At 40.8% G+C, this 27,500-nt stretch overlaps 1 protein-coding gene across 5 annotated transcripts in view; it reads left to right on the forward strand.

Annotated features, from left to right (window-relative positions):
* Positions 1-27,500, forward strand: part of FAM13C (family with sequence similarity 13, member C) — a 126,055-nt gene that overhangs the window by 35,773 nt on the left and 62,782 nt on the right. For all 5 annotated transcript variants that reach the window (XM_012657586.1, XM_012657573.1, XM_012657597.1 and 2 more), the window contains 2 exons: positions 1,471-1,589; positions 22,041-22,104. In XM_012657586.1, the coding sequence (XP_012513040.1) occupies positions 1,471-1,589; positions 22,041-22,104 (183 nt within the window). The remainder of the gene's footprint in view (positions 1-1,470; positions 1,590-22,040; positions 22,105-27,500) is intronic.

Raw genomic sequence — 27,500 nt, forward strand, 5'->3', positions numbered from 1 at the left:
TTTGTTAGTATTTGAGTTTTTTGTTTATTTTTACTTTAGTTTGACATTGTGCTTTAATCCCATTATAAAGATCAGTTTGTCGGGTGGTCTTTGGAAGTGATCTTCTTTTGAGGTAATTTAGACCAAGGTTCTCACCAGCTTTTCCCAGTTTTAAGCTGCCCTTGAGACATCTTGCCTTCAAGCCCAGCACTAAGTCCAACATGCTGCAGGGCCCATGGCCACCTCAGCTGAGGACACCCATATTGGCAAACACCAGCTCCTCTGCACTGTCATCAAGGGCGACTTCACCATGGTAACAGTGGCCCAGCACATCCTCATTGGGAAAAATGTAGCCATGAGGATCATTGACAAGATTCGATAGAATTCCTCCAGCTTCCAGAGACTATCTGTTCTGGAGGCTTGAAGTCCAAGATCAAAGCGCCAACAGGGTTAGGTTCTTCTAAGGCCTCGCTCCTTGCCTACAGACAGCTGTCTTCTCACTGTGTCATCACATGGCCTTTTCTCTGTGCCTGCCTCTCTCATGGATTTCTGTTTCAGTCTCTCACTGATCATGTAAAGAGGGGCTATTTTATTCTAAGGAAAAGCATGGCTCAAAGATTGTAGTAGGGCAACTGCTGGACATATGTGAATCTTTCATTTTTGGTGTCTGTGTGGCTTTGTGTTAAATCCAGATTGTTTTTAGCTTGGGTGTGTTTATGATATTCTTTAGAGAGTTTAGCACTCTGGAGGTTTTCTAAATTAATGAGTGGATTGCATCATGGATGACCGCTGTTGTGGTTTCTTCAGATGCAGTGTAGCCAATGGCTACAGTGTGTGGGTGGGGAGGAGTCGGGGGTGAGAGATATCAAGCACACTTAAGGCTTGGAATTTATAAAAACAGTTTGTTCGTTAATTTTCAGATTAACTTAAATTTTTTTCTTATTATAGAAATGTCTGTTTATTGTAGAAAATTTATAAAGCATATCTGGACCCCCAAAAGAAACAAAAATGACATCTTGAAGTTATTAGTCACTGTTAAGATTTTGGTTTAACTTATTCCAATCTGTGTGTGTGTGTGTGTGTGTGTGTGTGTATGTGTGTAAACATTCATACATGCTTTGTTTTTGCAAAAATGAGCCTATGCTATAAATATTGTTCTATGAATCGTATTTTCAGATGTATCTATTCATTAAATATTCTTCTATAGCATCATTTTTGATGTCCATGAAGTTCTCTATTGTATGGCTATGTCATAGCTTTTGAATGTTAGATTTATTATTATTTTTTCTTTATTCTGTAATCTTGCAGTGACTGATAGAAAGAGGCTTTTTAAATTTTGGACTACCGAATGGGCTCTCCTCCTGCACTGCAATCAGTAGAGTGTGTTAGGTATTGCTGCTCCCCTGCCCTGATACCCACCTCCCAGCCAAGGAATGCTGTGGAACTGATCGCTGCTGACAGCTCACAGACTTTTGCTGTTTCTTCTTGCAGGAGACAGAGCATGTGATGCCCAGCCAGTCAGACTATCAGGGGAAAGCAGGAGCTCCAGCTCATGAGAGTCCACAAAACAATACCTTCAGGTGCCAAGAAACAGTGCAACTTCAACCAAGGTGGGCCTTTTGTTTGTCAGAAGCTGCACTGTGCCTGGGGCTTCTTTCCCAGAAATGCTAACTTGTGTGCTTGCCACCCCCATGCAAGAGTCCTGGCTTTCTGACTTTTGTTGGCATTCCTTATAGTCAGAGAAACTGCCTAAAGGGGCCTAGAAGGAGAATCCCAGAGTGAGTTTAAGAGAAATGTGAATGACCTACTTTCTCTTTCTCCTATTTGAAGATAATCCACCTTAAGGCTCAAGAAAGGGTGGAGACACGTCTGGCCCTTGGAGAGAAATGCTAATTTCATTCACTCTGTCCCCTTTGTTCCACACTAGAGGGGACTAGGTTTTCCTCTGTGATCATGATAAATTCATGATGACCATGTAGGCACCATGCCAACTGCTTTTACATATTCTCTCATTTGGCCTTCACCACTTCCTCATAAAGCTAAGTACTCATAGTCCCAATTTATGGAGGAGTCTAAATCTGATAGACATTAAGACATTTGCAAGTGAAAAAGGCTGAGCCAGTGACCTCAGCCCTGAAGTAGCCCCAGGGGTGGCCTCTCTAGCCTACTAGACCTGCTGGAGACTGCCCGGAAGCCAGGGCAAGGATGTGGGTAGAAAGCTGCCTGCAGAAAGGTTGGCATGGCATTCTGACAGGAGCCCGACATTGCAGCTGTCTATGGAAAGTCTCTTCTGGAAGTAAACAGAAGAAAGAATTCAGCCGCTAGTTGTGTCAGCTGTCTTTGTAGGATCTTGTGTACGGTGTAATCATAGCCCTTACTCGGTGGAAAGGGGGGGCTGTGTTTCTGAGCATGACCTTTAGAATTTTTTTCTAAGGCATCACAGTCTAAATGAATCAACAACTACAGAGAAGATTTGCTGTGCTATGTAATTGTGCATTAAAATATCCACTATACTAAGTTTAGAATCATGGAACCCCAAAGGTAAGGTGAATCACTATCCAAGTGGATTTATGGGCACATTTAATAACCCTCCTCACAAGTTGCCATCTCTTATATGTTTATTTTTACTCGATAGATAATACCTGTTGGACTCAACCTTGTCATTTTTCCACTGATCAGGACATTTTCCCTTTTATTTGAGGACTTCTTATAATAAAGCTGTTTTTGGCTGGCTAGAATCCACTTAGGCAACGACCCACCATCCTGATGACTGTCTCTCTCAGCAAGGTCTACTATATTCCCATGTGTATTTCAAAATAGTATAAAAGCAAAACGAAACAAATAAAACTCACACTTAAGTTATTCATGCTTGTGTTTAGAATATATAGTGGTCCTTTGGGGGTGGATATTTGACAGAGGCCAATAAGGAAAATGGTATTAGCAGTTAAAAGATGCTAAGCAAAGATTAGCAAAGATGCTTGATGGTCAGTAAACTGAAAACCATTTTGTATCCCACCTATAGTGGAAAGGCTAACTGGTAGTTTTACTGTGTGAGAGGGCAATGCAGAAATTAAATCGGATTTTGTGATGGGAATCATTTACATATGACTAGTTGAGAGCTAACAGTATTGAATGAGAAAAGGTTTATGAGGGAACATATAGAGTGGCAATTCTTATACTGCGGATGAGCAGGGGAGTTTCACTTTATTTGTATTCTTAGAAATCTATGGCGCCCTGCCTCAGAAAGAGGCACACAAGTTTGTGTAAAATTTTAGGAAGTTCCCAGACCTCTTCTGTGTGCCAGGAAAAGAAAATACAGGGTCACTGGGCAGTCTTCCTCCTAAAGTCAGGATTGTCTTCCAGTCCCCAGAGGATTGGCTACTTCTGCTTGTAAAAGTAGATCTGGTCTTTCTTCCTCTACCCCTTAGCAAACCTCCATAGGATCCCAAGTACCTTCTTGTCCTTTTCTGCATCTCCCACTCAGCCTCCATGCCACACTTTCACAGGACCTAGGTTTCTGAGCTAGCAGCATTCCAGAATGTTCTGTGCATCAGTGTCAGCAATGGCAGGATCTGGTGCTAAGTCACAGATCAGGAGTGCTGTTAGGCCAGTTATGTCTAGTACTGTTAGATTACTATTTAGATTGGGCAGGTAACCTTTAAACTACAGTTATTTATCACAACCATGGTGGCGTCACCCAGGGACATGCTAATGGAACTTAAAAAAAAATACATCTCAAAATAATATAGGGATTGTGAAATGTGATGAACTAGTGAAATGAGATCTGAGGCTAAAAACAACTTTGAATCAGGTAGCTCACATTCCTGATAACATTCCTCTTCTGTTTTAAGCCAGCATCTGGCCAGGTCCAGGCATATTTTGCTGAACAGGATCTTGATAGAAACGTGATACTGTAATAGGACACATCAGACCTAGGTTTGGCTTGGAGTGAGGAAGAAGCCAGGCTAAATCTCAGCAGGTGTAAAATGCCGCCTTCTTGGGGGTGGGAGAGGGGAGAAAGTTATTAACATAATGCACACTATAAAAAAAGGAAGAAAGATCTCTCCGTAGCCAGATGCCACCAAGGGGTCACACATTATTTCGGTGACACCTGAAGGAGTAGTGTTCAGAGAATGAACCCATCTTTGTAGAAGTGAAATTTTGAAGCTGATTGAGATCATGGGGTGGGCATTGATCTTTCTATGTGTGCCAAATAGTTTCATACGTATAGCTCTGACAGCTCTCATGTTGTATCTTGGGCTCTTTCTGGCACAAGGAGCCTTTTTCTGTCTGTGCATAAGCTCTGGGAAGTTCTATGAATGTTTTTTGCCAGAGTTTGAGTGTGTATATACTCTGCTGGTTTTTTATTGCTACTGTAACAAATGACCACAAAGTCCTGGCTTAAAACAGCACAGATTTATTATCTTATAGTCCTCTATGATAGAAGTCCACCATGGGTCTCACTGGGCCAAAAGAAGGGTGTCGGCAGGATTGCATTCCTTTCTGGAGGCCCTGGGGAAGAATCAGTCCATTTCCTTACCTTTCCCAGTTTCCAGGGGCTGCCCACATTCCATGGTTCGTGGTCCCTTCTTCCAAAGCCAGCAACATTGCATCTCTTTCTGATCCATTGGCAGGACAGATTTTCTGATTTTAGGTATTCATGCGATTAAATAGGGCTTGCTCAGAAAATCTAAGATAATCTCCCTGTCTCAGGGTCCTTAACTTAATTAAATCTGCACAGTCCCTTTTATGTAAGATTACATGACAGAGGAGGGACATGGAGGAGGACATGAATATCTTTGGGGGACCATTACTGTCTACCTCATGTACATTTATTTTTCCAGGGAAAATCTGTAAAGCATTTATCAGAATTTCATATAGAGCACATGACCCCAGTAAAGGTTTAGAACCCCTGTCCTAATGTCTTCCTACCTCCAAGTCTGCCTTCTCTTCCGAATTCCCTCAGCAGAGTCAATCTCAGATATAGTTTTTGCTGCCTCCGTCTTTTTGCATCGCACCCCTCCTTCCATTTGCCACGTTCCCCCATTCCTATATTATATTCCTGGCAGTACAGTGTCCCACGTAAGAGACCTCAGATTTGGTGTCCTACAGGTATATCTTGTTTGGAGACATGCTTGGCTCACATAACATTAAAATATTTTGAATCAATATGCATAAATCAGGAGTTTTTACACATTTTTGTCTTTAACTTTGGAAGAACCTGAAGATGGGATAACCCAGGGCCTACATTCCTGCAAGGCAACAATTAACTGGAGCTGAGGAGCAGCTCTTCATTTTTGCATGATTCTTACCTATCTCTCCTCATTTATTTATGCTCTTCGCCCAGCTTCTATAGGTATTTGATTTATAATGCCTGCTTCAATCCTTTTCTTCCTGGCAACTGCTCTTCCTGGGGACTCTGAGGCTGCCTGGAGCTAATTCCTCCTGGATGGTAATGTCTTATCATATGGTGATGGCTGATGATGTCTTAATGCCATCTTTTCCCAGATGACATGTTTGCATTTTTACATGGACCTTCAGTGCATACGAGTGGAAGTGCTGGGTGTTATACTTCTCTGGCACACTCCTCAATATCTGGTGTTTTCAAAACATGTAAAAATTACAGAACTGCATTTAGTTAAAGCTGGAAGAAGCCTTAGTGATCATTTATTGAAACTCTCTCATTTTCTAGTTTGACATCTAGTGAGGCTGTGATTTGCTCAAGTTCTCACTCCCCTTGGTAATAGAACCAAGACAATCACCATCACTTTGTATAGAGCAGCCATTTGATGAATATGCATCAGTTTGACTGATTTTTATAGCTAAAGTCAGTGCCAATCCTGTAAACCCTCAGATGTGACAAAGGGAAATTTATGAATGTAAGAGAATACTAACGAAGTCAGGGATTTCTTACTCAGCTAAGTAAATTTACTTTTGAGAATGATGAACTCACTTATATTTAAAATATTATATTAAAATTTATGACAGCATTAAACCTTTAATGTTGTTAAAGAACTTGTCTGTATAAACAGGAGCTATTCTATAGCATTGTCTTACTATTAATTAGGTTGGTGATTACATTGTGAGTTCCAGTTCATTGGCTCTTCATCTAGAAGTCCCCTGTTAGAGGCAGGCCAAGATCCTTAGCAAGGATAAAGGCCTTTGATAGTTTTCACTATTTTTGTGACATTCCAGATGAAAGAAAAAGCTGGGGGCTTTGTTGCTTTATAGAAAGAGGAAGTTTTGTTGGCAACAGCTTTTCCATGGGGGATAAATCTTTTCATCTTTTGTTTTTGAGATAGACAACGTGTGTGTTGTAATAGCTAATTGTTTCTTATTGAAATGTTTTTCCTGGAGTAAGCAGAGTCTTAGTTCTGCTAAAAAGAGAAAGAATGAATAAGGGAATGAGCACCCAAAGATTTTTAATAATACAAAAGAATGATCCCCCCTTGTTGGATTGTACCAGAGCAGGAGCTCTGCATGTTTCCAGCATGTTCTTCTTCCTCCTCATTAGTGTTCTCCTATGTTTTGTTTGGGCTTGTTTTTCTTACAAGAGGAGTGTGGATAACATAGAGATAAAACAAACAGCTTGTCTTCACAATGTTTTGAGACTCTCTGATGTACAGTTGGATAATGAGTGGGTTCCAACGTGGCTCACTTTGAGTATACTGCATGGGGAGAGTTATACAGTGGGGGCTCCTCCTCTCCTTAGCTACTCCCTTCCCTTGCCTCTCCCCACGGGCACGGAAATATCCTGGTGGAATGCAAAGGATATTCAAATTAAGAAATGTAGGATTACATCCATCAAGCAACCTTGGCCACTTCACTCAAATTCCTGAGTCCTGTCCTCTAACGTAAGGAGTTTGTGTTAAATGATTTCTAAGGCTCCTTAAGGCTCTAACATTGAAAATGCTCAACACTCCAGATATTTAAAGGATTAGACATGGAAAAGACTTTAGCTTAAGAATACAAGCTCTTGAAGATAAAAATAATTCCCCCACCCTGCTTTGGAGCACAAAAATCCCACACCAAATCCTTAAACTGCTGATTGAAAAAGAGCCCACACTTGATTATTTTGGAAATGAAACTCTGAATCTGAAATGCCTACCTTTTTTTTTTTTTTAAGGAGTTTGCCCTTGGTCATTTGATAAATTGTTAGCACTTTCACCAGACAATGATTAAACATAAGGATAAAAAGGAAACTCAGAGACATTCTCTCATTAAAAATACTGCTACCACTACGACTGCTAATAAAATAAATGAAACATTAGAAAAATACAGAAAATCCCAAGGACATAATGTATTGTAATCTTACCACTCAGGTATTACTGCTGTTACCATTTTAGTGTACATTCTTACGTTGTTGCTATTATTTTAATGTTGGCATAAAAAAGAATTGTGTATGAAAGGGGCTTCTTGATGCATGGGGATTTGAATCTGCTAACATTTTAAACAGGCCCTAGAGTGGAAAGCTAGACAAGAATGTGTTATGACTATACCGTATTTATATATAATAGTGTGCTTGTTTAACATAAGACCAGAAGCTGAGTAATAGAGCAGTAGTTTAATTATCACAAGGCTTGGGAATTCATTTATGGCTAAAGTAAACAAATGTAATTTTCTATAACAAATATTCTAACATACAGTTTCCATAAGAAACATGTTTTTCAAGCTTTGGTGTCATTATAGCCCTTTGTTAGAAATGATATTTCTAGAAGACCAAACAGAAAACTTTGTCCTTAACATCTGAACATCTTGGAAAGCTTCTTGGGTTAACATAGAATAGATTTAAGAGAGATATTTCAATAATAATTAAAGGAGCAGAAAATATATAAACTTAAACCTAATTTAGAACTTTGACCAACTGGCTAAGTATTCAGTGTTCCTGAAGCCACTAGAATGAAGCTGTTTAACTGACTCTTCGTCTTCCCAATGAGGCAATAGCTATTTTCCCATACTTCTGTTACGGTATTAATAATTGTCAACAAGCTAATTCCTTCTCAAGATTTACATTAAATACTACACCCCCCCCACACACATATGTTATGTATAGTGATATACAGCTGCCGCCTATCCCCTCTAGATGTATTTTTTTTAATTTATCTTTAACCAATGCTGGCTTAAAACATTTCATGGAAAAAATATATATAATATTTATGTTATATGAATAAATGTGTTTCTAATAATATATTATATATATAATGATATTTCTTTATGTTACATTATATTATACATTGCTATATATTATATTACCTTAGATATATGAGATTACATTATATTTCCAAGTAACTTGTTTGTCTCACTTGGTATTATAACTTTCCATATTATCAGATATGCTATATCATATTTAATGGTTGTAAATACAGTCATGTACCTCATAATGATGTTCTGATCAATGACAGACAGTGTATACAATGGTGGTGCAATAAGATTCTAATACCATATTTTTTACTGTACCTTTTCTATGGTTAGATGTATGCAGATACACAGACACCACTGTGTTACAGTTGCCTACAGTGTTCCATACAGTAACGTGCTGTACATGTTTGTAGCCTAGGAGCAACAGGCTACACTATATTGCCCATGTGTGTAGAAGACTATACCATCTAGGTTTGTGTAAGTAGATTGTGATGTTCACACAATGACGAGATTGCCTAATGAAGTATTTCTTAGAAAGTATCTGTGTTGTTAAGCAACACATGACTGTATTTCATTCTGTGGTTATACCATCATTTACTTAACTAATTCTAAAGTACTTGATATTGTGGTTACTGCCAGGATTTATATTTATCGATATTTCTATAGGAAACATCTTTTTAAAAATATCTTTATGTACAGCCCTTATGGTTTCCTTGGTTTATGCTTAAGGGTCAAAGGCATAGGATTATGGTTAACTGAAATGACATTTAGGATACAAATGTTTCAGTTACTGATCATGGAAGAATATAGGAATATAATGAACAATTGATAATTTTTTTTTTTTTTTTGAGACATGGTCTCACTCTCTTGCCCTGGCTAGAGTGAGTGCCATGGCGTTAGCCTAGCTCACAGCAACCTCAAACTCCTGGGCTCAAGAGATCCTCCTGCCTCGGCCTCCCGAGTAGCTGGGACTACAGGCATGTGCCACCATGCCCGGCTAATTTTTCTATATATTTTTAGTTGTCCAAATAATTTCTTTCTATTTTTTTAGTAGAGACAGGGTATCACTCTTGCTCAGGCTGGTCTCAAACTCCTGAGCTCAAACAAACAGTCCACCCACCTCGGCCTCCCAGAGTGCTAGGATTACAGGCGTGAGCCACAGTGCCCGGCCGATAATTTTGAAAGAACTAAATAGAAAGTCATGTGGTTGGATTTATGTATGTGCTGGAATCATAGGATGGAGGCTCTGGGTAGAATGTTTGAGACAATTCAATCCCATCCCTCCCCCTTACTTATGTATTCACTAGAGGTTTCTGTTTCATCCACTAGCCCTCACAGTTTTCTAGTTCAGTTTGTGTGAAGGGCAAAGTGCTTCTGGCTCTCACATACTCAGAGGACATTTGAAAGGCATGCGGGGGATGGAACAATTGTTTGTTGTGTGGGACTGACTGCCCCATGCCTGTCAGTGTGTGGCATCTTTGCCTCTAGCCCACAGAATGCCAGCAGGCATCTCCAGCTTCCATGACAGTCAGAAATAGCCCCTAAATTTTCTAAATGTCCCCTGGGAGGCATACCACCACCCTGTTAAAAAACGCCAAATTTCATGATGGATACCTTATTTAAAACCCCTATTTTACATGTGTTTTTATTAACATGGACAGATGTTCATTATCTGTTCATAAGTGGAATCAAAGAAATTACTTAACAGTATTGCAATGTGTTCCTATTTTTGCTTGATATATTATTATGTACAGAAACATATACTGGAAAGACATAAATCAATATTTTATTGGTGGTGATTTGGAGGTGGGATGATTGTGGGGGATTTAAAAAATATTCTTTGTGCTTTTGCTTTCCAAGTTTTGTCCCCATTAAGCCTCTATTAAGTCTGTTATTGGGGAAAGTGATAATTTTATAAATGCAAGACAAGTAATAGTACATATGTTTCTCTAGCTTTATTTATTTATGTATTTATTTATTTATTAACTGTTGTATCTTACTTTGGGGCAGACAGGAATGTTAGGAGAGTATTAGGAGAGAGTGGATTTATTTTATATTTTGGTTAACTAGGAGAAACTTAAAATGAATTTTCAGTGGCACCTGTGGCCTTTATGGTTTGGGACAGTCGGGATCAGAAAGCAAATATTAAAGGTGACTTTTATAGGTTCAGATGATGTTTAAAACCAGAATTTGTGTCCTAGCTACCTGTTTCCTTGAATGTTGCTGTGGCTAAAAGCAGAAGAAAGTCTCTTCTCATACCCTTGAGCACCACCCAATCTCTTAGGAGTCCAGCAGCACAGAGCTCTTACCAAGAGCACCCCTAGGACCCTGCAGATACTAGGGACAAAAGAAGTACCAAGGCCTATTCAAGTGGGTTGAGGTCCAAGAGGAGGAAGGTTGAGCAGGTGTGAAGTAGGAACAAGCCAGGTGTCAGAGGCTTCTTAGACAATGCCTTAAATTTAGCACCAATATAAGGAAACAATTTTGGCCACACCCAACCTGTTGACTAAATCCAAGCACACCTAATAGAGACCTTGGGAAGGGTCTAGGAATTGTATCCCAGATACTTCAGTGTGAAGAGGAGGGGCCTTGGCAGTAAGCAGACCTGAATGCTAATTCCAGCTTTGCTATTTCCTTGGACAAATTTCCTAACTTCTCTGGGCTTTGATTTCTTCAGATGCACGCATCTAATGGAAATGAAAATACCTACTTTTCAGAGCTACTGTTGTAAGGATTAAATGAGACAATACACATCCAGCTGCACCCAGGGTCTGGCCCGCGATAGGTGCTCAGTTATGTTCTCTTCCACGGGAGCCTGATTTCCCCGCTCCGTGTAGGTCTTCATTTAGCTCTACAGTACTGATCTGGGGCCTGCCCACACATCCCCCTTGCCTCTAATGTTCTCTTTTCTCCCCTCCGTTTATCTAAATTTCAGCCCTGTCTCAGAGCCCAGCTCACTTCCAGCTCTTCCTGCACTTTCTCTTTTCATAGCAGCCCACATTGATCTCTGCAGTTACAACACATGCAGCTTAATTATGTACATGGTTAATCTCAAGAGTTCTTTGGTTTATCTTTTCAAATAAGACATATGCCTATTTTCTTATAATTCTTTTGAATGTGCAGAATTTTTAGCATAATGCTGAACTCATAGGTTCAGTAGTTTAGTAAAGTTCCTGCTTACTGATTCTTGGGTAGGCAATCCTATGGAATTCTGGGTTTCCATCCATACCCTCATTCCTCTCTTGGCCATATTTCATTATGGTCCTTTATGTAACAGGTCTTTCACAAGCTCTAGTTTGTTTTTACGCACACTGGCTGCACTTGCCATATTTCCATATCCATCCCTCACAGAATCTAGACTGCCTTCATAGACCTGCTTTTCTATGCATCTTTAAGTTAGGTCTCATCTTCTTTCTAGTTGAATCAAAAACTACACATACCTTGGACCAGTTGGTTTCCTGAATTGCCGGTTGAGATTCCAGTGATTTGGACTCTCTCACTCAGCTTGGACATGTGATTAAGATAATTTCAAAGAGAAAGATGGTTATGAATAGTGGTGGTTGAAAAGTAGGAATCCAAAACATTCTACGATAAGGACATCCGCACCCGAATGTTTATGGTAGCACAATTCACTATTGCAAGAATGTGGAAACAACCCAAGTGCCCGTCAATCCATGAGTGGATTATCAAAATTTGGTATATGTTCACAATGGAATACTACTCAATCATAAGAAACGACAGTGATCTAGCACCTCTTACACTTTCCTGGATTAAACTTAAGCCCATTATCCAAAGTGGGGCACCACAAGAGCAACAGAACGGGATCCATTTGTACTCACCATCAAATTGGTATTAACTAATCAACACATAAATGCACATATCAGAACAACATCTATTGGATGTTGGGGAAGGGGGAGGGCAGCGGGAGGAGGGGAGAGGAGGGAGAAGGGGACGGGTATTTGTATACACAAGGAGTGCAATGCGCACTACCCAAAGGACGGACATATTTGAAACACAGACTTGGTGGGGGGAACCAAGGGCAACACACGTAAACTAAACATCTGTACCCCCATAATATGCTGAAATAAAAAAAAAAAAAGCTAGTAAAAAAAAAAAAAAAGAAAAGTAGGAATCAAGAAAGTGGTCCTTTACAGTGTATAGTTCCTGCCAAGCTTGCTGATCTTGTTTGTGTGTCGTGCAGGAGACCTAGGCAACTGGTTGTTTCTTGGTAATGGTAGTATTTGTAAGAAGAAAGGTAGTTGGTGTTTTCTTGCAAACAATGGAAACTGACTCTGTTTGACTCAGGAAAGGAAAGGGGTCTAATGAAAGGTTATGGGTTGAGCTTACAAAATTCAGCTAAGGGAAAATAGTCAGGACCTGGGAAGGGCAAGAACCAAGCCTGGTCTGTGAATTTCTGGAATCTCAATGGCAAGAACTTGTCTCCCTGGAGTGCCACCATTGGATTATCCAGTGCTAATAGCCTTCTATTCCTGCTCAAGTTACGACTTCCGTACGAAAAGAAACGAACTGGCCTACCTTAGGCCATATGTTCACGTTTGCATGTGGAACAGTGGAGGGCTAGTTCCCCAAAGGAAAGGGAGCTTGGTATCAGAAGAAGTGTATTGAAGATGAAAAGGACTGGGTAGATGAAGTCAGTATAGTGTTGGGTGACTTGGAGGCATGGGAAGAACCTGGAACTGATAGAAGAAGGGAATTAAGAACCAGTTTTAAGGTAACTGCAAAAAAGGGTCTGGTGTGCCTGGCCAAACTTGAGTGAGTCAAAGGCAGGAAGAGATGAGGGCTCCTCTAACTTGCCTTTACAGTCCTTCACTCACCCTTGACCCTCAGACTGACACTGACCCAGGTGCTGCTCATCTCCTGCCAAGTCCACGTCAGCAAGGACAAGAAAGGCTGGAGTGTAGTGAACTGCAGAGAGAATGTATCAGATGATGTCAGAAAGGTTGGCGGTGGCCACCCTGCTCAGGGCCTGGGGGCCACAGTGTTGATTTTAGATTTTGTCTAAGTGTAGAGAAAAATCATTAGAGGTTATAAACGAGAGTGACACGCTCAGATTTACATCTTAAAAAGACCACCCTGGGTACTGCGTGTTGTACTCAGGGGGACACCATGGAAGCTAATATATCATCCATGTGGGAGGGTGCTGGTGACAATGGAGACAGAAGGAAGATGACAGGTGAAGGATAGAGACTCATGACTCTTTCCTTTTGGGACAGAAAGAAAATCTTTAATAGGGAACAGGTAGCATTTAGGCTTGGTTAATATTAATGCCTACACAGATCCCCTATGCCTTTAAGTTCTTTTGTTTCTAAAGCTATGTTGATTGATGCTTTAAAAGTTAAAGTGTTGGATGTCCAAGTATCGGTTGTAATATCACAGGGCCCAGTACAATATGTAGTTGTAACTATTCATGAAATATTTACCTGTATTTCAAATTGCCTCCATTGCTTGCCATTCCCTGTGCCCTTTGCTGCATCTGGTCCTGATCTAAATCTTTATTAATGTGATTAGTTTTTTCTCTCTCCCCCACTGTAAGCTCTAGGAAGACAGGGCTTATGTCCACTCTGTCACCACTTTCTCACTTTAGGTTTTCCTGAAGGCAGAGCCTGGTAGGAGAAATCGGGTGCAGGGAGATGGTCCCGGGAAACAGGAAATGGAGAAGGAGGAAGAGCCCACAACAGGTTCATAGCCTGGTAGGTCACCACTCTGAGGAACCATGTAGACAGTGCTTCAGACCTAGCCCTCTGAAAGTTGGGGGCTTCAGAGTTTATCCACACACTCCCACCTCTGCTGGCAACAGGTTGCCCCCGGGAGAGTTGACTCTGCCACACATCCAGGCTGAGGGAATGAGCTCTCCCTGGCAAAAACCTTGAGGCAGAAGAGTGAACCGAGTTGGCAGGTGCTTGGTGTGGGATGATGGGAGTGAGCAGAACTGTCCTTGGAGCTGACACGTCAGCTACGACCACTGTCTCCTAGGCTGAGCACTGCCTGGCACAGGGAGCAGGTGTCTGATAATTATTTACTAAGTGAATGGCATGAGTGAGGTGATGCAAGCAAAATGCTTTGTATCCTGCTCAGCAAACCAGGTGCTACTCTCATTATTACTGCTAATAAGGTAATATTAGGGCCTCTAATCTCACTTGGTCCCCATGAATGAACCCGCTGGATCCTGTGTCCTCAATATCCCTTCCCACACTCTTTATTTCTGGATCACAGGGTGTTTTAAACCACACGCGTGGCTACTGTACCTCCTTCCCTCTGCCAATACTGACGCTGCCCGGTGTGCCTGCCTCACTGCTCACCCATGTTCCGGGCATTGGTGTGGTCCTGGCTGTTTCTGGTCTCTGTTCCAGCTCAGCAGAGTGAGGAGTGGTTCCTATTCCAGGGCAGCTGGGCTGTCTCCTGTTTGGAGTTTCTCATGATGTCCTCAGGGACACAGCCTTTCCCTCTGTGGGAAGGTGTCCCCTGGGAGGCCCGGCCAGAAACACCATGTCTCACTTCTGTACTCACAGAAGTCCCTCACCTGTGCCCTTTGGCCACTGTTCTCTTCCCAGGCTATTGCCCTTGGACCTTTAGGGTAATGTTTCCCAGTTAAGGTTCCCCTGGAGTGCTTGTTAACTAGAGGTACCATTCTGCTCCTCTGGAAATTCTGATTCAGTAGATCTGGATTGCGGCCCAGGAATATCTGTTTTAATAATACTGGCTGATTCTAACCTGCACAGGAATATAGGTGGGAGATGAGGGTAGGGCTGGGGTCCCAGCTACTTGGCAGAGCATACTATTGGGGATCAGTGTTCTGTTTCTAGTCACAACATTCTTGTCCTCTCTGTGGGTGTTTGTTGATCTGGACAAGTGATACATGGGTTGGAACGTCACTTTATGTACCTCTGTTGACTTCTAGTTCTGTTTTCTCTCAGTAGTCTCTTTGGGGACAATTTTAAATTCTGTGCCTCTGTTTCTTTATCTTTGAAGTCGGCTGCCCAGTGTTTGACCTCAGTCCTTTAGCAAACATTTGGTTAAGAACCCATAAGAGAATGTTTTCAATGTGGCTTAGACTCCCTAGAGAAGGGAACTTTATATTTACTGGTGTTGAGGGTTGTTATTGTTGCTAATAATATTACTGGAATTTATTGGCATCTTGTCTGTGTCTGCATATAGAGCTATTGTTTGTATATAAAGCGTGTTTTGCTCAGAGGGTTGTCCTCTTGGGATATACCTTTTGTTTTTGAAAGAGTTTCAGGAAACAGCAGTCGTACAGCCAGCCAGCAGTCATCCGGGTATACATTAGTGTATTCCGAGTGTTGCTTTCTAACAAGAGGCTCTGGTTAATGCAGTGGAATACCTTGAATTCTTAAGATGCGATCTGAGGTCAGTGCTATTCAGTTCTAAGGCTCTGATTCTAAATGAAGCATTCTGAAAGTGTGTTCGATGCACTCCTTTTACTCTTTCTGCCCAGGTTTTCTAAATTGTGGGTTCAAAATCCACTCACTAATCTTTGGTAGGTCTCCTCAGGGAAAAATGTATTTGCTTATGGGAATGAGAGTCATTCCATCCTGCAGGCTCTGCCAGCATGCTATAGGTGGAGGAGAGAGCACTGGTTGTATTATAGATATTGCGTACATTCAGTGATATACCATCATTGGCAGCTGCCCATCACCCTAGGATGAATGCTTTATTAACACACGTGAGTGCCTGCTATGTGTCATATGCCAGGATTAGCTCTAGAGATAAAATGTTAAGCAGGACTCTGTGATCCCTGATCCTCAGAGCTTACTGCCATGAGACAGAGACAATCAAATATACAAATACGTGATTAGGAACTGAGACATGCTATGCTGCAGAAATACAAGATCAGAACATAGTAAGAACATATAAGAGAGACCCAGTTGGTAGCTATCTAGCACCTAAAGGATGAGTGTGTTAATTAGGAGAGAAAATGGAGAGGGAAGAGCATTATTGGGACAGGGACAGCTCATGTGAAGGGCTGTGCTAGAAAGGAGCATGGTGCACCCGGGAGACCGGAAGAATTCAGTGTCACTGGAGCTCGGGGAGGGAAAGTGGCTCGAGCTGAGGTTGAAGAGGTGGACAGGGACTAAATCCTTGAGAGCATTGTAGGATACTTTCAGGATTTTGGTCTTTATTTTAAGTGCAGTGTGCAGACTGGTAGTGAAAGATCTATGTGGATGATGGTGTGGGGAGAGTAGAGGAGATGTAGGGAGACTGGGAGGAAACTACTGTCATCCAGTAGTTCAGATGAGAGGTGATGGTGGCTTGGCCCAAGATAGTAGTGGGGCAGGTAGAGGGGTAGGGACAGATGTTAAAGTTATTTGGGATAAGAAATTGTAGGACTTGGTAAGAAACTGGCTTTTAGCCTTGAGGGAGAGGAAAGTGTCAGATAACTCTCAGATGCCCTCCATCAGCTGTTGGCTAGATGAGTGAGCTTTTCACTGAGACAGGGAACACTTTCCTCCAGTAATTTAATTCTTGATATATAAAATGTTGATGTAAGTATAAAATCCCAAGCTAAAATGTGGCTTTTTCACAAATTATGACATCCTGTGGTTTGACACTGTCCTTAGGCCAAGAAAAATATCTTAATGCTTAGTTGGTCTTGCTGTTTTGAATTTTGGTGCACCTCCTGAGAGAAGGCCACTACAGGATGACCCAGACATTTTTTTGCATTTCAGTGGATTATCCACAAGTTTGCAATCCTTGAATCCAGGGAGAAGCTCCTTTAATACCAAGCATGCAATTAATTTTTTTATTTCTCTGTTGAGAAGTGTTTTATTTTGAATTATACAGTGCTGGCAGCAATGGTGGTGGCAGTAGTGGCAATGGTGGTGCTGGTGATGGTGATAGTGGTGGTGGTGGTAGTGGTTGGAGGCATCACACACTCATCGCTGCTGAGGACCATAATTGGGCTCTGAGGAGTGCAGATTGCACCTCCCACTGCCTGGGCCTGGGCTAGAGGGCAAGGTTATGTTGGAATTGGCAGACTATTCTGACTAGCTTACTCATCTTGGCCCACTTCAGAAGCAGGCATTTGATATAGATTTGTTTAGTCACTTTCCTATTATTGTTTTCAGTGCAGGGATGCAAGAGAATTGGAGGGAGTGTTCAGTGTGACCCAGTTTTTGTGTGTAAGCCAGATTCCAGGCACAATTGTAAAATGGTTCAAGCAGTATCTTTAAAGATCTTTAAGAGAAGGGAATCTGAGATGGCTGGCTACTGTTCCAGTTCTCCTCTTTCACTGGTAAACTTCTCCAGTGAGAAGCTTTCATTTCTTTTCCCTCCTCTACCTATGTCCTTTATCTTTTTCAATTTAGTGGCCTTTTCTTTTTCCCCTTTCATCCTCATTATCTCTAGGTAACTTTGACTCTTTCTAGCAGTGTAAGCTTGGGTGATTGTCCTACATGGCATATTTTCCTCGCCTTGGTATTTTTTTCTTCCATAACTCTTAGCATCTTGTACACTATAGGTCATCACTGGTTTATCCCTTTATGTTCTCTCTCCTTCCATGATAATATAAGTTCTATGAGGGCAGACTGTTTTATCCATTGCTTTATTCCCAATACCTGCGATAGTACCTGGCACATAATTGGTGCTTAAAAAATATTTGTTGAATGAATGGATGAAGTTACTTTACTGCCCTTTCTCCTATTAGGTCAAGTGGATGGAATAGTGCTAATCTCATATGGTTACCTTGAGGATTAAATGAAATAATCTGAGTAAACTACCTGGCAGACCCATCGTGAAGTAGTAAGGTCTGGTGAATTGTTAGGTTCTTCTTGTCACTCTTCTTTCTCATGTTAATAATTTCTTTCTTTCTGGTATTTAGAGGGCTATATTCTGATAAGCTTCTTACCTTTCATATTTTCTTATCTTTCTTTTGTCTCCTAACTGGCCAGTTCTAGAGACTTACTCAGTGGACTTTATTGCTTCTCTCTTTCAGCTTATTTATTAACCAGACTTCAATTATTATTGACAAAACATACCATTATCATCATTATATAATAATTTTAATATATTTTTGTATATATTTTAGAATGTATGTATTATATTTAATGGAACTAACAGTAGTAGTAAGCATCATTCATGAACTGTCCTTCACATCATGAATTATCCTGGTAGATAGCTGTTGTTAGTATCTTCACTTTGCAGATAAAGAACTGAGACTTAGAGAGGTTAACATGTTGCCCAAGAGTATACACCTAGTAAGTGGTAGATCAAGATGTCACTCTTGGGTTTAGTTTTTTCTGTTTCTTAGTTTATTTGTCAGGTGGTAGTTGTCTGTTCTTGGTTCTTGGTGTGCTCTTGGCTGAAGAATGACCATACACACCAAAAGCAAGGCAAGCATGAAACGAAGTTTATCGAAGAAGAGCAAGATAGGTTTACAGAGCAAAAGCAACACACATTCGCCATAGACGATGAACGGGCCCCCTGTCGTAAGAAAAGAGTTCTCGTTATGGTCTGGGTTCTTGTTTTATAGTGTCTGGATTGGACCCTCCTCATGGGTCAGATGTCACCACTGAACCACTTTGATGGACAGTCAGTGACATGATAATTAGCCTTAGGTTAGTCTAGAACACTTTCCAAATCCTATTGTGCCTGGGCTGCCTGGCCTGCAGGCTGGGGAATTCCCCGCATTCTTTTGCAGATTAGCCGGGGGTTCCTCCTTCCCCTAGATGTGGCAGTTGTTCAGGGCAGGATTAAGGTGGAGCAGCATGAAGATGGCTGCCCACCTTTGTCCCTAGGAGAGCTGGAATCCCTCACTATCTACCTAACATATCCACCTATCCAAAAGTTAAGAATGTGCTGGACACCGTGCAAAGCTCTGGTCACATAATGAAGGAAAAAAACAATGCAGAACCTGCCCACAGGAACTTACCTGTGGCCACTGTGCATCATTGTCATAATCATCACTTGTGCTGTGCTGAACACACTGCAGAGTGCCCTAGTTCTAGGGTGAACCCTGGCCAGATATTGTTACTTCCCTATTTCAGCCTCACCTCAAGCTTCAAATATCTAAACCTGAACTCATAAATTGCCTCTCTTTATGCCTGGTGTCCTCTCTTCCCTCCAAAATTACATGTTTTTCTCTCTGTTAGAAAAACCACCTGCTATTTTCCTTGTCACACAGGCTCAAAAGTTTGTAATAATTTTGATTACCTCATCTCTTTTATTCCATACTTTGAATCCATACCCAAAACCTCTCCATTGCTTTTATCCTTGAAAATGTCTCTTATCTCTTTCTACCTCTCCAGTTGCTCTCCACCATTCTCATATCATCAGCTCCTGGGCCCTGATCCTTGATTTACTGAAATAGCCTCAAGGTTCTTTGTTCTTTTGTTTTGCCCTCTGTTTAAGATTTCACTGGATTATAAGCCTCCTTAAGGCATAGACTCTGTTTATTGTTTCCCCAACACTGAACCAGGCACATAGTAGACATTCAGATGGTTACCAAAATAAAGTACATTTGATGCTTTTGAACACAGTTTTTGAACTTGTTCTGGAGGTTTATGTAATGGTTAAGAGTAGTTTTCCTGGAAGATCATATGAGTATATTTCATGTCAGCTCTTCTCTATATCTTAGTAATATATGTTATATATTTTTAACAAAGTATATTTCTGCTTCTTTCCATTTATGTTTGGTACTTGTTTATTGTTTTTACTATCTGCTGTCACTCATCCGCAGGAGCTGGCACCAAAGCCCTAGAGAAATTTATATTTGAAAAGTATAAACTGATAAATATTCTTTACATTAAAGAACACCACTCTTCCATTTTTCTGGTGCTACTCTGTAGAAACATGGTTTGAGAACCACTGTAGGTTACAAAGAAACTGTGAGCCTTTCAAAGTTTAGCATGTTACTAGGTAGGATGGGTTAATCCCTGTCCCTAAAAATCCTTTCCCCTATTTTATGGGAAACAACTACTTTGTGTTTTCCGAAGCCCTGAAATCATTATGTTTGTGGCTCAGGGGATGGATGGGCACTGGGTGGGTGAGGCAGCAGTCTTCCTCCTCGCTATCTTCTCTCACTGGATCTGTCAACGCCTGAGCTCGTGGTTGGGAACCTTAGTTTTTTCTCACACCCAGTGGGGGAATGCTGGCTTGTGCAGGCATGGAAGACATTAGTCTGACCTTCACAATTTTCTTCTTTTACCATCTCTTTACTTTTCTCACTAGAAATAAATTGCACAGTTAGCAATGCCTATGGATTGAGAGAACTTTACATTCTTCAGAATATTTTGAAGAAATTAGGATTGTGGCATTTTTAAATGTGCATTATGACATTCAGAAATCAATCTTGTTGTCCATTCAGAAGATACATATACTTTCTTTAGGAATCAAATTGAGGCAGAATGATAACTGTGAATAATTATGTCCCAAAATAAATCTTTTTATAAATGACTTAACACTGACTAAATCTCTTAGTCATAAGATAGATGGCCTTTTTATAAGGATAATAACTATAATTTAATGCATTTATTATATAATAGCATGTAAACTGCTACAGAAAAACTTGAATGCTGTTTAATAGATGCCATTGGAACATAGAATTTGACAAATCATGATTTAGACCTAAGCATCTTCCAGCAATGAAGTTTTGTGTGTTTTATTTTAAACTAAAGAAAATTGACTCAGAGCAGATATACTTTGTCTTAAGTTCATTTTATTGTACTGTGAGCTATGTAGTGACAAAACCCAGTTTCACCATGTGTCTTAGTCCATTTAGTGTTGCTATAACAGAACCTGAGGCTGGGTAATTTATAAAGAAAAGGGGTTGTATTTGGCTTATGTTTCTGGTGGCTGCAAAGTCCAGGATTGGGCAGCTGTATCCGATGAGGGCCTCAGGCTGCTTCCACTCATGGTCAAAAGTGGAAGGGGAACAAGAGGGTGCAGAGAGATCCTGTGGTGAGAGAGGAAGCAAGAGAGAGAAACCAAGGAAGCCAGCCTCTTTTAACAATCAGCTCTCCAGGGAATGAATCCATTTCTGAGAGAATGAGGACTCACTCCCTAGGCATTAATCTAATCATGGGGGCTCTACCCCCATAACCCAAACATGTCCCACTAGGCCCCCACCTCCCAGCACTGCCACATTGGGGATGAGATTTCAACATGAGTTTTGGTGGGGTCTAACCACATCCAAACCAGAGCACCATGTAACCTAGCAATGACTGTAACATTTATTGTGAAGTTAAGAGATAGGATGAAATTTCCAAAAGCTGTCTTCAGTGGACAAATGGTACCTTTCTGAAACAACCGTGTCACATCACATTCATTCATTCAAAAACAACTTATTGAATTTGTGCTAGGCACTGAGGATTTATTTAGCAGTACAGAAAGTAGACATAGTCAATGCTTTCTTAGAGCTTACATTTTTAGTATGGAATTGCAAACAGATATAATTTCAGATTGCAAGAAGTGCTAAGAAAAAAATATACAGGACAGTGCTCTGTAGGGTGAGGGGAGGACTACTTCTAGTTAGGGAGGTCAGGAGGGCCTCCTTAGGGAGGTGACATGTAAGCTGAGCTGATGCATACATGATGAGAAGAGTCAGTTGTATGCAGATCTGGGGGGAGAGCTGTCTGGGCCCAGGGACAACAAGTGTGAAGGTTTGAACAGGGAACAAGCGCTATATGTTCAAGAAACAGAAGAAGGGTGGCTGAAGTGTAGTTAACAAGGGTGAGAGAGGTAGGAGGTAGGTCCAGGAAGGCTGGCAGGTTCAAATGCTGTAATATGTTGCAGGCCATTGTAAGGAGTCTAGATTTTATTCTTCAGGCAGTGGGACACCACCGAGGGTTTTTAACAGAGGCCTGGTCAGATCTATAGCTGCCAGATTCAAATGTGCATTACTGAAAGCTTTCTTTTAAATGGAAATAATTTTCCTTTGTATTTTATAGAATAGACCAGAGGGCTGCCATTTGGCCAAAGGATGCTTTTGAAACTCAGCAGGACTTAAATGAGGTAGGTGCAATCATTGTTGGTTATATGGACATGAATTAGCCAATCATAGACTTGTTATTCTTTTTCACAATGCTAGGAATTCTTTCTGATTAAAACTTTTATTTCTGCTTTTAAGGGAACTTGTCATGCTTGTAGTTCTTTGTTCAATTAGTAATGTTATTCCTTACTCTGGAGCAAACACATTTAAAATCTTGTTTGTGAGACTGCTCCCCACATCTTGGCCCTAACCCAAGTCTAGCAATCATTTCATTACACTCTTTTCAACTTTGCTTCAGGGTTGTATAACCATGGTTGTGACAGTTAACATTTATAACATTTTCTCTTAATTTTATTTTGTCTGCGTATTTCTCTCTGTCCCTCTCTCTCTCCCTCTCTCTCCCCCTTTCCTAATGGCTTTTGTAGTCTCAAACATAATCATGCTTACTGTTTATCCACTGAACATGATACAGTTTGGTGTTTGCAATATGGTTTTCTTAGTAGGCTTTGAAACATAAAGCCACATTTTCCAATCCAAATTGTTTCCCAATAAACTGGACATCACAATGTTAATCAGCTTGTTCTGGATTTTCTCTGAAATATGTGATTTAATTCTGCTATTTGAAATAAATATAATATAATTAGGATACCTATTATGAATGCCTTGGCTTAAGACATTGCTTTGGAATACTCTGTCTGGCTTTTCTTGTCCTCACTGTAAATTAAGAAGCAATGAGTGGTATATGGTATGTCTGATTAGAATCACAGCAAAGAGAATGAACAGACTTGATTATCAGATGCCTGGAAGAAAACTGATGAGCTTCAGGCAAATAGTTTATTTGGCATTTTGAAGATGCATCCCTCCTCCGCCTCTCTCCCCTCCACAAAAGATATTTAACTAAATTTAGGTTATTTTCCTTTTTTTTTTTTTTGGTAGAATTTGGTAGAAACAAATAGCCAAAGGTGAACCAGCTTCCCGGTTAAACCAGGTAAAATAGCTAAAGTTGTAAAAAATGTCCTAAAGATAAGAGAATAGAAATCTGTTTGTGTGTGTGTGTGTGTGTGTGTGTGTGTGTGTGTGTGCATAGAGATAGGCTTCAAATTCCACAGTTTCACTCATGGTAACAAGAGTGAAAAAGAGTTTAAGAGAATCAATGAACACAGCTGTCTGCCCCCCTGTGAACAAGCAAAATGCTAGTTGTAAAGAAGCAATGGTTTGTTTTGACATAAATGACTAGAAAAATGAGGTGATTGTGAGAGTCGACTCGTGATAGCTCTCAAGTATTTGAGAGAAACTCTGTTTTGAGCTGGAAACCCATGAGAATGCTGAGATTGCTTGAGCATTCCTAAATCACAGTTTTGAAAGCTCTGTTTGAAAATCTGCTTTTCTTTGCTACACTATATTTGCAAATGACATGAAATGTGCCAGCTCACAGCTCTGGGATTGCACGAGCCCAGGAACGCTGAATGGAGCTGCGCGTCTCCAACAGCAGGCAGCGCCATGTTTGAGATGTGCGCGCTTCGGGCGAAGGTGGCGCTGCCGATCCAGACTGGTTGAACACATTGAGTGTGTGCTGAAAGTGGTTTTGTTCCAGTTGGGGGGATAACCCGTATGTGCAGACCCACCTTCTTTCACGCAGTTTCTGTCGTGACCAAAATTTGGGAGACCCTAAGAGACCTTAGAGAAGGCGTGCAGCATGAGGCGGGCAGAGGCCATGCAGGAGGGCCTATGTGTTCACACTCGTTGATGGAGACGTCCTGCACAGTGGAAATCTATTTAACTGCATCTTTCCTAGCATTTCTCAAACTTATTGAAACCAAACTCTTTTATGGAAGAACCACCTAATGACATTCCTTAGGCAACAGAGTCCTATGGAACACACCTGGGAAACATTGTTGTCATATTTTTAATGCAAATAGAAAATCACAAGGAAAAGTGCACAGATTGTAAGTGTACACACGGATGAATTCTTACAAAGTGTGTAACCAGTGCATAGATCAGGAAACAGCATTTCCAGCATCACCGGTGCTTCTCTGTAATCCCTTCTGGTCACTACTACTCCCCTACGAAGATAACTGCTGTTTGAGCTTTTGATGCATGGACTGTATGTATTCTTCTGTTTCTGGCTTCATTTGCTCAATATTATGTTTGTGAGATTCATCCATATTTGGCATGTAGTTGTGATTTTCATTTGCCTTGCTGTATCTATTGTATGGTTGTGTCTAGTTTTTGACTAACATGATCAGTTGTTATTGATTGTATTTTTTTAATTGACTCTGAGCTGTTCTCTGGCCTCTTTGTACAGCTAGTTTTGCACAGCAGTGCTCCTTCCATCTCTAAATGGACATGTAAGGTAGAATTTTTTGTCATTTTACCTCCCTTTCTTGCTCTTTGCTCCTTTCTTTTATTTTACCACCTCCCACCCGTATAATTTTCTAAAAACAACCTACCAGTTCCATATCTACACTCTTTCTTCTATGCTGACTTGCAAGTCTAAAGTCAAAAAAGAGTTTCCTGAGCCTCATGAAAAGCATGTCCACAAGTATTTTCCAGATGTTTCCTTGGACCCTAATGTTGTATGTAAATAATAACAATTATAAGATGCTACATATGTGTATTATACTTTCCCCAAATCTCACTTCTGCTATTTGAACTTCCTATTCTACTTGCTTTGCCACAGACAATTGGGGCTCAGCTATGGTTTGGTTCCAGAGCTGGTGCTTGACCCGAGGTCCCCTCTGCCCAGCATGGCGATACATGGCGTAACATATCTATGTGTGTTGTCTGTGTGTGTGTTTTCCTTACTTTCCCAGTGGGTTGAAAACCTCACTAACTTCTCTTTTTCGTTTGACATGAGTATAAACTTGACTCTTGCCAGTCTCACTTTTCTTCTGTAAGTCCAGAGCTCCCAGTTTTTAATCCTGAGTCTCCCGATAGGACTCGCACCTCCATCCCATGTTTTTTGGTGTCTCTGGGACTGGGTATGGAAGTTTCTTTTTTTTTTTTTCTCTGAAAAACTGATTAAATCTCCCTACGACCATTCACCTGAGCAGTCTGACTCTGCCTCTGTAAGACATCAGGGAATTTTACGGGTTGGGGTCTCTTGAATTCTGACTGGAAAATATTCTAGACTTGAGATCTGTCAGTGTCTCGTCCACGTTAATACCTGGTTTTAGTTAGTTCACCACGTCCATATAACTGAAAAGCATTCAATAGATCAGAAAGGTGCTTGAAAAATAAAATGAGGAAAACAATTGCTTCCATTCTCTGCACACTTATAGAGCCCATTCCCGCTTCAATATCAATTAAGAAAATAAGAGATGTATTAAAAAAAAAAAACTAATGGATTTTTCCTTCCCTGAGAAAACACACCATCCTGGGCCCTCAAACTACTTTTTCCAACTCTTAGTCTGTATATCACAGAGCATCACAGCAACTTTTTTTAGTTTTCATTTGTAAAATTAGGGAAGGAGGTTTTGAATTGATCTAACTCCAGGAGCCCTTTGAGGGTATTTTTTGCAGATTTTGAAGTTTAATTTTGTTTTTAATTGATAAATAATACTTGTATATATTTATGGGGTACAATGTGATGTTTCAATACGTGTATACATTTTGGAATGATTAAAGGCAGCTAATTAGTGCATTCATCATCTCAAATATTTATCATTTCTTTGTGGTGAGAACACTTAAAATCCTCTCTTTTAGCAATCTTGAAATATATGATACATGATTATTAACTACAGTCCCTGTGCTGTGCAGTAGATCACCAGAACTCATTCCTCCTATCTCACTAAAGTTCGTACCTGTTAACTACCGTCTTCCCTTCCCCAGCCACCTCCCCACTGCCCGCCTTTTGTAACCACCGTTTTATTCTCCTGTGAGTTTGACTTTTTCAGATTCCACTTATAAGTAAGATCATACGGTATGGAGGCCTTTCAGTTTGAACATTCATTAATTTTACCCTATTTCCAGTTTCCCAGGGCTTGTAGAATTCAGCCATCAGCTCCATTCGGGGATGGAATGAGACAAGTTGCTCCAGAGTCACTCAGGGTTAAGGCTTCCTCATGGCCAACAAGCCATCTGAAGGCCTAGTTTGGGGAGTGAGTAATAAATAGTGCTGTAAAAGTGACATATGTGCTTGGCATAATTATTTATCAGTCAGACATGAGAGAGAGGCCGCAGTATCGTAAGCGATGGACATACCACCCTGAATGTGCCCGATCTTGTCTGTAAGTCAAGAATTATGGTTAGTTGAGTGTCTGGAGTTGTACAATCATCCCGGGGAGCAGGCTGAAGCTCTGAGTCACTCTGGGCCTTCTTTATCATTCTGCCATTCTACTTGCGCAATCCAGCTTTTATGTCATCATTCCATAAAAGGACATGGTCACCTCAAAAGCTGCTCATGGCCTTTGTGCTGAGGAAAAAAGTTTTATTTTCTTATCTGATAGATACTTTGAAGGTATTCTGCACTTAACTTTTGGATAAAATCAGTTGAGTGAATATGAGTTTGTTTCCATTTCACTTTTTACCTGAAATTCCAAGGTCAAAGAGGTAAGGTCGGCCATAAGCCAGTTGGCCTTGAAGGAAAAGCTTCGGTGTCCTTACATAGATTCCTTATTTCCCTCATCTCTGAGGCTTATTGGCTATGGAACTGTCTTGTGCTGGCATGGACTGACTCTACAGTTTATCCTCTCCTGGCCTAAGGAGCCAGTTTATAAATATGAAAAAACAAACAAACAAACAAACAAAAAAAACCAAAAATCTTGTTATGGGCTTAATGGGTTTACCCAAGAGAGATGTGTCAAGCACAAAGAAGCAGTGCTAAATCTTGGAATGGGAAAGTGAACAAATGTTGCATCAGTCTTTTGCTTACCAATAAACTCTACAGTTCTAATGGAGAGGATTTTGAGGTAGCTAAGACTCAGTGGGTCATTGGGGGGAATATTTCTAGATGGGCACACTGACTGTTTGGTATCCTCAGAATCAAACTTTGGAGACAGCCTCATATGCTTCCCACGAAGGACTCTAAGTGGGATGATTGATTGTAAGAACCTAGAGGAACCCAGAAATTTAATATAATAAGGAGAACGGGATAAGTTCATTTGCAGGGATTGGAAGAGATGGGAGGGATGGGGATTATGTTCAGAAGGTTTGAGATCCTGGAAATTTGTGGTAACCTGCTGAGATGGCCAGACATGGTTAAGTGGAAGTAGCATTGGAATTGAAGCACTTGAGGAATTATGGGGCCAGATAATAGCATGATTAGCAGCCTGGACTTTGAAGTAACTGAATATGTAAGGGGTCACTGATGGAGAGGAAGGAACCAATGCAGATAGAAGTCACTGTGTCCTATATATCCATGGCATGGAATGGAAGAAGATGGCATTGTCTTTTGTAGGGGAGAAGAAATTGCTAGACT

The sequence above is a fragment of the Propithecus coquereli genome, unplaced genomic scaffold (genome assembly GCF_000956105.1).
Source record: "Propithecus coquereli isolate 6110/MARCELLA unplaced genomic scaffold, Pcoq_1.0 Scaffold115, whole genome shotgun sequence".
Lineage (NCBI taxonomy): Eukaryota > Metazoa > Chordata > Mammalia > Primates > Indriidae > Propithecus > Propithecus coquereli.